Here is a 9,017-nt window from a genome sequence, read left to right on the forward strand (position 1 = left end):
GCTAGAAAGGTCGCTGAAGGCTGTGTTTGTGTACAGGACAAGGGGGATGCCACAGGACACAGTCCCCGGTGCCCACGGGGACAACTGTCCCTGGCATATCAGGATTGACCCAGACTGAGCTCCCGAGGGAGGACGCAGCCTTGGGGCTGCAGGGATGCCCGAGGCATCTCATGGAGGCTGGGGGAGTTGTTCTCCTGTTGTGCGGGAGATGTGGAGGATTTCCGTTGCGAAGTTGAGGAGCTACGGGAGGAGGTCAGCACAGTTTGCAGCATCAGGCATGATGAGAAAAAGGTGGATTGAGCCTGAAAAAAGTGCAAGAGCCTGGCCTGTACGAGGGAAGAACTAGGCAGTTTGTTGAGCTGGGAAATGGAGGCTCCCATGATGATGAAGGCTGGAAGCCTGTGACTTGCGGCAGCGGGCAGATGGCTCCTGCTCTACTGCCAGCTCTGCGGTCACAGCACGGGTCGATAGCCTGGCAGCAGGGCGAGGAGACGGGGCCGCGCTCCGTGTGAGAGCGCAGCGGGCATGACCGGAACTCTGCCCGGCAATGGGTCTTGAGCCAGCTGATAGACTGTGGGCCAGGATTAGTGGGCAGACCGAAGTGGACAATATTGTGGTGGTTGTCTGCTACAGACCACATAATCAGGAAGAAGTAGAAGAGGCATTTTTCAGACATCTGGAAGAAGTTTCAGGTTTGCAGGCCCGGGTCTTCCTGGGGCAGCTCAAACACCCTGATACCCACTGGAGGGAAAACACAGCAGGGCAGAAGCTGCATTGCTTTTGGAGCACGCTGAGATTTGGAGGTTTTTGGAGCACGCTGAGATCAACTTCCTAAAACAGGTGCCTGAGGAACTGATGAAGGAAGACGCTCCGCATGACCTCATACTTATGAACAAGCAAGAACTTGTAAAGAATGTGACAAGCAGGGAAAGCTTTGGCTGCTGCAACAAGCAAATGGTGGAATTCAGGATCCTAAGGGGAGGAAGCAAGGCAAAAAGTAGGATTGCCACCCTGCAGAGCAGGCTGACCTGTTCAGGCATCTTGGAAGAATACCAGGGGATAAGGCCCTGGAGAGAAGAGGGGTCCAGGACGCTTGGCTGTTTTTCAAGAATTGCCTCATCCAAGTTTAAGAATGGCCCATCCCATTGGTCAGGAGATCAAATAAATGTGGCTGGAGGCTTGCATGCGTGAGCAATAACTGGTAATAGTATGAATTTACACAGGGGAAATTATACTTAACCAACCTGATAGACTTCTACAGTGAAATGGCTGGCTTGGTGGATGATGAGAGGGTAGTTGGTATTATTCCTTTTGTCTTTAGTAAGGCTTTTAGCACTGTCTCCTACAACATCCTCATTGGCAAGCTGATGAAGTACAGGCTAAATAAGTGGACAGTGAAGTGGACTGAAAATTGACTGAACTGCTGGGCTCAAAGGATTGAGGTCAGTGACATAAAGTCTAGCCAGAGGCCAGTCACGGGATGTTCCAGGGGTTGATATTAGGACCAATGCAGCTTAACACCTTCATTACCGACCTGGAAGCTGGGACAGAGTGAACTCTCAAGAATTTTGAAGATAATGCAGAACTGGGAGGAGTTGTTGATATACTAGATAGTTGTGCTGCCATCCAGAGGTACCTCGACAAGCTGGAGAAATGGGATGACAGGAACCTCATGAAGTTCAACAAAGGGCAAAGCAGAGTCCTGCACCTTGGTAGAAACAGCCCCACATACCAGTACATGCTGGGGGCCACCTAGCTGGAAAGCAGCTTTGCAGAGAAGATCTTGAAGGTACTGGTGGGACCAAGAAGTACATCATGAGCCAGCAATGTGCCCTTTGCAGCAAAAAAGGGCAATTTTTTGACCTTTGAAAGGTCCAAACCCTTGGGCTGCATTATGCAAAGCGCTGCCAGCAGGTCAAGGGCAGTGTTCTTTCCCTTCTGCTCAGCACTGATGAGACACATGTGGGGTGCTATGCCAGCTCTGGGCTCACCACTACAAGAGAGACATGGAGCAAGTGCAGCAAAGGGCCATGGAGATGATTAAGGGATTGAATTGAAGGGACTGAAACAATTGTCAAATGAGGAGAAGCTGAGAGAGCTGGGACTGTTCAGCCTGGAGAAGAGAAGGCTTAGGAGGATCTTATCAGTGCATGTAAGTACCTCATGGAGGGAGAAAAGAAAAAGGAGCCAGATTCTTCCTAGTGGTGCCCAGTGACAGGACAAAAAGCCATGGGCACAAACCAAAATGCAGGGCATTTTGTTTAAACATAAGAAAACTATGAAGATGGTCAAATACTGGTACAGGTTGCCCAAAGAGGTTGTGGAGTCTGTCTTTGGAGATACTAAAAAACTGACTGGGCACACCCTGAGGTGACCTTGCTTTGAGCAGGAGATGTTGGACAAGACAATCCCCAGAGGTACCTTCCACCTTGGTGATTATGTGAAGGCATGTTGTGTGTGGAAAAATTCCACAGCTGACATCATGATTGAATCACCAAGAGCTCTACTGTAAACCCTTCTCCCAGAATTCCTTTTGCTGTTAAATTTTTTTTCAATTCAGGGAGAAGAGAACAGTTATTCCTATATAAGCAAGCTTAATATAACAAAAAAAAAAAAGCATCTATGCACTGGAGGCATAGCTATACCATAAACCCTTACAGCAGAGGAGGCCTTAACCTTAAGACGTGCAATAATATGCCATCCCAATGTATCCGTCATGCTCTATGGCACCTCTCATATAGAGTTCATATAGGGACATTTCTGTTTCAGTATTGGTAGGCATGAATACTATGTTGAACTACTTTTTTGGGGGTTTGTTTTTTTTGACTACAGTGGGGCCATCACCAAATCGCTGGCTGTATTTCTAGGAATTCTCTTTTTTTTTTTTTTTTTCAGAAAACTGAGTCCTAAGTGATGTTTGTGCCTAATGATAAAATCTCAGGCCAATCAATTTTTTTTTTCATTGCTACTATTATGTTTCTAAGATCGTTTATTGATGATGCCAGCAGTATTGGTCTACATTAGGATGGCACAGGTTGTTTCAGAGTCAACATGTGGCACTGCATGGAAATTAAACATGGGCTTTTCAAAGGAACCCCAGAAGTGTAGTCATCTAAGATGGTATTTTCAAAAAGCTCTGACATGTCATGTAAGTATCAAAAATGTTGTTAAAAGCATTTTCTGTCAATTTGGTAGGACTCAAGCTGGCTTATTTGGAACCTTGGATTTAAATTAAATGTCTATGGTTGCTTCTGAAAATCCCACTGAGAAGATAAGGCTGAAAAATGCTGCTTGAACAATCAAGTCATGCTCCTCTTGACCATTAGTGTCTCTGCTGCCCACTCACGTGACTGTCTGCACTGATATTAGCCTCCTTCTGTGTCTGTCTTCCCGATTACTTTGGGTGTCTGGAGTTGTTCCCTAGTGCCTTCCTTAAACTTTTCCTTCATTAGCTTCAATCCATTACTCGCCATTCTAACTTCTCCTGAGACTGAATAATTCCTTTCTCTCTTTTTGTTGCCTTGAAATTATTTATAGTCTGTGATCACGTCTCCCTGGGTTTACTCTTGTCTAGACTAAATATATTTAGCTCTTTTACTGTCACTCTGCGTGTCTTACAACGTCGTTTGTTATCTATCCTTGTTTTCTCGAGGTTTTCAGTACCTTTCCTAAGCTGAGAAAAATAGTACTAAATATATCATTCCAGAGAAGTCACGCCAAAAGTATGTTAAATGACATTATTAGCTCCACAGTGTTACATGCTATTTCATGTACATGCTACTGTTAACAATACCACCCTAAGCTAATCTACTTTTCTTCTGGGCAGAAAGTTGAATTAATTCACTGCAAACTGCTGTAAGGGCCAAATCCAACAGTCACTTCTCACATCATAATAACTGTGAAATTTCCAGTGGAGCAGATCTGAATCTTTTTCTAAGACAGTTTCCTTCTGTCCAAAAATACAGTTTTATTGAACTTGAAGCTTTGCTACACTAAGTGACAATTTAAAAAAAATAATGTTTTTTAAGTTTGTTGGTGAAGTCTGACCAATATTTTCTGCTGAGGCATGTGTTTTATCCTGTACAAAGTGGAGAAAGAATAAAAGGTTCTATATTCAAGCACAACATTTCTTGGAAATTTTTTTTTTTTTTTAAAGCAACCCTGTTTTAAAGGAAATTTTGAAATTCTTTCTGTATTTTTTTATTTGGAAGAAACGAACACGTTTGAATGGCAGATTCTCGTGCAGAAGGAGACTAGTTAGTTCAGTTTTAATTTAAGGCCCACCTCCACCAAATAACTCATTATGACTCATTCTAGCTCATGATCTAGTAGGTTTTTCTGTTTGGACTATGATTTCACATACTGAGGTACTGGTATGAACATTTAATGCATACACTCTGCCTCTGTCACAATCAGGCTGATGGTACTAATCCTTTTCACTGCTAACTGTACATGCTCACTTTGAAATGAGACCATCTTTCTTAGAAATACGCTAAAATTTGGTAGTATGCTTAGGTAGACATTAACATTGAAACAGAGCTTGTTTGCAAGGGCTCCAGAGGACAGAAGAAGTGAAAGAAGCTTTTAGTGAATAATGACAGGGTCCTTTAAAGTGATGTACATGATTTATGGAAACAGATACCCAAAGACTTACTCTGTAGTCACTGGATGTCACATAAAATATGGGGAGAAAGGCCAGCCAAATGATGCACGTTGTGTACATTGTGAAACCGATAAACTTGGCTTCGTTGAAGTTCTCTGGACACTTCCTTGTTTTGAAGGCATATACAGTGCATAAGACTACGAGGATTACATCATATGTTAAGGAGATTAACATACTGGAGTCTTTCACATTGCATTTCAATATGACACTCTCTCTCTTCTCAGGAAGGGTGTACCGCCTGGTGCCAGGAGCCTCCAAGATGAGCCACACAGACACCACTACAATCTGTACCAAAATGAGACTCAGGCAGATGAAGACCTGAGAGCTGGGGCTGATAAACTTAGGCCTTTGAGCACCGTTCTTTACACCATCAAATATTCTGGCTATGCAGTTTGTTTTTGTCAGAAGGGCGGAGTAGCAGACAGCGAAGGAACTTCCTAGCCCCAAACGACGCAGGGTGCAGATAGCTGGAGAAGGCTTGGCTATGAAGAAGAAAGTCATGCTGTAAGACAGGAAGACCCCAAAGAGCAATATGTAGCACAGTTCACGGCCAGAGGCTTTGACCAAGGGGGTATTGTTGTGCTTGATGAACACTGCAATGACCATAAAAGTACAAATAAAGCCCAGGCATGCAATGGTAACAGGACCTATTGCCCAAGCATCTTCCCACTTGATGTAGTCTTCTGGTAGGTCATAACAGCCAGTCAGGTCAGCCGTGGGCCATTTTCCAGGCCCGCAGTCTGCACAGGTAAATTCATCAGCCAGGTACTCATAGGTTTCACAGGGAATACAAATCCAACAGCAGACATCTCCTGGTTGCATATTCTTCATCTCGTTAGGAGCACAGGGGTCACTGCACTGGGAGACGGGGACAGAGCTCCTGGACCAGTGGATAGAGTCTACCTCAAGTGACAAGGTTTCTGCCCAGTGACCAACCTTCACATAGGAGTATCTGCCTCCAGTGTATTGGAAATTGAACACGTTGTATCGTCCTATCCCATCTCCATAGGCATCGAATTTGACCATACTGTCTGCAGCATTGGAAGGGTTGAACGGTGCTGTGAAACAACAAGAAATAGAGAATGTTATTACCAAACCAGCGAATGACTTTTTTCATCCTTTTGGCAAGCACAGATACCTGACAGCTTATAGAAACCAATTCAGGTGCCAACTGGTAAGTCAAGAGGTCTGTACCTGTCTAATTTTTGAAAAGTTTTTGCCCTGTTTGAACTTGGAAGAAGAAAAGAATTCAGGTAGTAGAACTCTATTTCACTTTACTGCATGAGCAATATTTGTGAATGTGGAAAGTTCATTAGATTACCTTATGTGTCCTTACTTTTTTTGCCCCATATACAAATGAATTCTCCCATTATTTCCCCCAATATGCCCAATTGCTACCTTTCACATTTTCTCTTGAAAGAAAGAGGTCTGCTTCTAACTGAAACAGGATTATTTGGTGAAAATTTGCTGTCATGATATAAGGAAATTTAAATGGCCATATAAATAAACATCAGTTTTGAGGCCAACTCTCTGGAATGCACTTGAACAGAGGATTAATTTTGAGGGTAATGGAGAAGTACCTATGAAGTCCTCAACAATTTCTTACTATGTCTTTTTCACTTCCCCCTGTATTGTAGGAATCTTTGAATCCCTTCTATTTTACTTCAATTTTACCAGTTTCTGAAATTTCTTGTCTGGTCTGAGGTTCCCAGCATGTGCTGCTTTGGTCCTATATCTTGTTTGGGGAATGGATGAAAATAACACAAAATGGATCTGTGACCTTCTGTGAAATCAATATTGTAACACTTCAAGCTGGTAAGCTCTAGAGAGTTTTTGTTTTTTTCCTCCAGCTGAGGCTCATGCAGGGAATGAAGAAATATTTAAAATGTAGGAGGAAATTTCATTTACCATGTGATTTATTGGTCATTTGCTGTAGCATCAAAAGCGAATAGCTTTATAGGCAGGAAGCAAAAGGGGGTTTTTTTGCCATTGATGAACAATAAAGGTGATTTCATTCCCCAGTGTCTTTGGTAACAGAAGTGGTTCCACTGTCATTGCTGGAATAAATCTTTTTCTCTGCATCTGTGGCCATGCTGTGCTCGAGCATGAGCAATATTGTATAAGGATGTAATATCTTCCTCCACTTCAACTCCAGATACTTTGGATTTCTTGCAGTAGATTTATTTAGCTTCTATAAAGCACTGAGGCCAAATTCTTTCACCTTTATTCCTGCAGAGCATTACCTGATTTTGCAATATTTCCACTAAGGTCAATAAAAGGGACAGTGGTTTTTTGGCACAGAAGCCCTGATTGGAGGGTTGATGCATAACCTGCGCCTTCCCAGGTGCTGAACTTGGAGCGCATTTCTTTCCAAAATTTCTTCTTGTCTTAGGGCAAGGTTGGAAGATAGTTTACGCCCAGCTATAGTCTCCTCTGGGTTTGAGCCAAGACTTTGCCTGTCCTTATATCTGCCCTCTTCCGCAGTTTACCACCTCACCTGTGTCAACTACAGTGGTGGACAGCCTTGGTTTGCAGGATTACAGACTAGATCTGGGTAAGTCAGGAATGCATAAGAGGATCATTTTCTCTTTTTCTTCACTGTTGGCATCTAGTGGTACCATTGTCTGGCCCAACAAGCCTTCTGAATGCACAAAAATCAAGGGCAGCATAATACTCCCCAAAATGGCCAGTCCTCCTGGAAATAACATGCTCTAAATTAAACAGGTAGCTAAAATCAAAATGTAGGTCAACAAGAAGAATATTAAGCAGTTTCCTTTCTCTCCCTCCTCCTCCCCATGCACAGGCATGCAATCTCTCTCATCCAGGAGCAGCATTAAAATGAAATCATAATGCAGCACTTACTTAACAGTTCTTCAATAATGTGTTGTCATTGCCAGTGTCTTATTTCATTAGTCATAACACTTATAGAGATTGTAGGAGCTGTTCACACGGCAGCCCAGTTCTAAGAGTCAGTTTATTCAATTCAGTGTTATACAGGCCAGCTGCTGAGGTGTGTTGAGAGCCTGCGACTTCTACTGGCTCCAGTGGAGCCACAGGTAAGCAAGACAAACTGCAGACTGGCTGCATGCCTTATCTTCTGTCAAGTGCATAACAAGTGCACGAGTACCCCAGTGCAAGGTATGCGAGGGTCAGAAATATCAGCGCTTTTCAGGAAAGAGCTCCCTCTGTGTAAGATGCTTAACAACTTCTCAGTTGTGATAAAATATTTATCATTTAAGTAGAGCAAAGTATTCGCCTTGGGCTTTGCAGGTAGGTCCAGAAGGCAAAGCAGGTAATCTCATGCATAGTTAGCTTGAAGCTCATGTATATGTTGCCTTCCATGGGGTTGTTCCCACAGCACAAATATGAAGAAAAGGTTTTTGTAGGAAAATGTGTTTTAAGTCAACCACAGCTTGTAGCTTGAAACATTAATTTTTAGTGGTTGCTGATAGAGGAAAATAAATCACATTCAGATGGAGAGGATGAAATCATTTAACTAAACAATGATATGTTAAATTATAGTATGGTAAACCAAAGCCTACAAATGAGCCCACTGGGTGGCAGCAATTAATATACTCACTGATTACACAAAACATCACTAAGGCATTTTAACTGATATTTATTGACATATTCTAGATCCTGTAGAACCATTTCAAAAAATTCATGTTTTCAGAAAATATTATCTAATTTGAGACAGCCAGCATGGCTTCACCAAAGGAAAGTCCTGCCTGACCAACCTAGTGACCTTCTATGATGGAGTGACCACATCAGTGGACAAGGGAAGATCTCTCAATTTAATCTATCTGGACTTCTGAAAGGCCTTTGACACGGTCCCCCACAACTTCCTTCTCTCTAAATTGGGGAGACATGGACTTGATGGGTGGACTGTTGGGTGGATGAGGAACAGGGAGTATACCAAATAGGTAGTGCATCCAGATGGTAGTGGTCAATGGCTCAATGTCCAGATGTCCTCATGACGTTCAACGAGGTCAAGTGCAGGGTCTTGCACCTGGGTCGGGGCAAACCCCAGTATCAGTACAGGCTGGGGATGAAGGGATGGAGAGCAGCCCTGCCCAGAAGGACTTGGGGGGACTGTTGGAGGAAAAGCTGGACATGAGCCGGCAATGTGCGCTCACAGCCCAGAAGGCCAGCCATGTCCTGGGCTGTACCCAAAGCAGCGTGGCCAGCAGGGCGAGGGAGGGGATTCTGCCCCTCTGCCCCGCTCTGGGGAGACCCCCCTGCAGTGCTGCGTCCAGCTCTGGAGCCCTCGGCACAGGAGAGACATGGACCTGCTGGAGCGGGGCCAGAGGAGGCCCCAGCAATGCTCCGAGGGCTGGAACAGCTCTGCTGGGAG

The 9,017-nt window shown here is 43.9% G+C and overlaps 1 protein-coding gene across 1 annotated transcript in view; it reads right to left on the minus strand.

Moving 5' to 3' along the window:
- GRM3 (glutamate receptor, metabotropic 3) overlaps nucleotides 1-9,017 on the minus strand; it is a gene marked incomplete at its 5' end in the record, with an annotated part of 37,411 nt that overhangs the window by 8,535 nt on the left and 19,859 nt on the right. The window contains 1 exon segment of the mRNA XM_010283125.1: nucleotides 4,655-5,721. Coding sequence (XP_010281427.1) covers nucleotides 4,655-5,721 — 1,067 coding nt within the window.

The sequence above is a fragment of the Phaethon lepturus genome, unplaced genomic scaffold (genome assembly GCF_000687285.1).
Source record: "Phaethon lepturus isolate BGI_N335 unplaced genomic scaffold, ASM68728v1 scaffold7230, whole genome shotgun sequence".
Lineage (NCBI taxonomy): Eukaryota > Metazoa > Chordata > Aves > Phaethontiformes > Phaethontidae > Phaethon > Phaethon lepturus.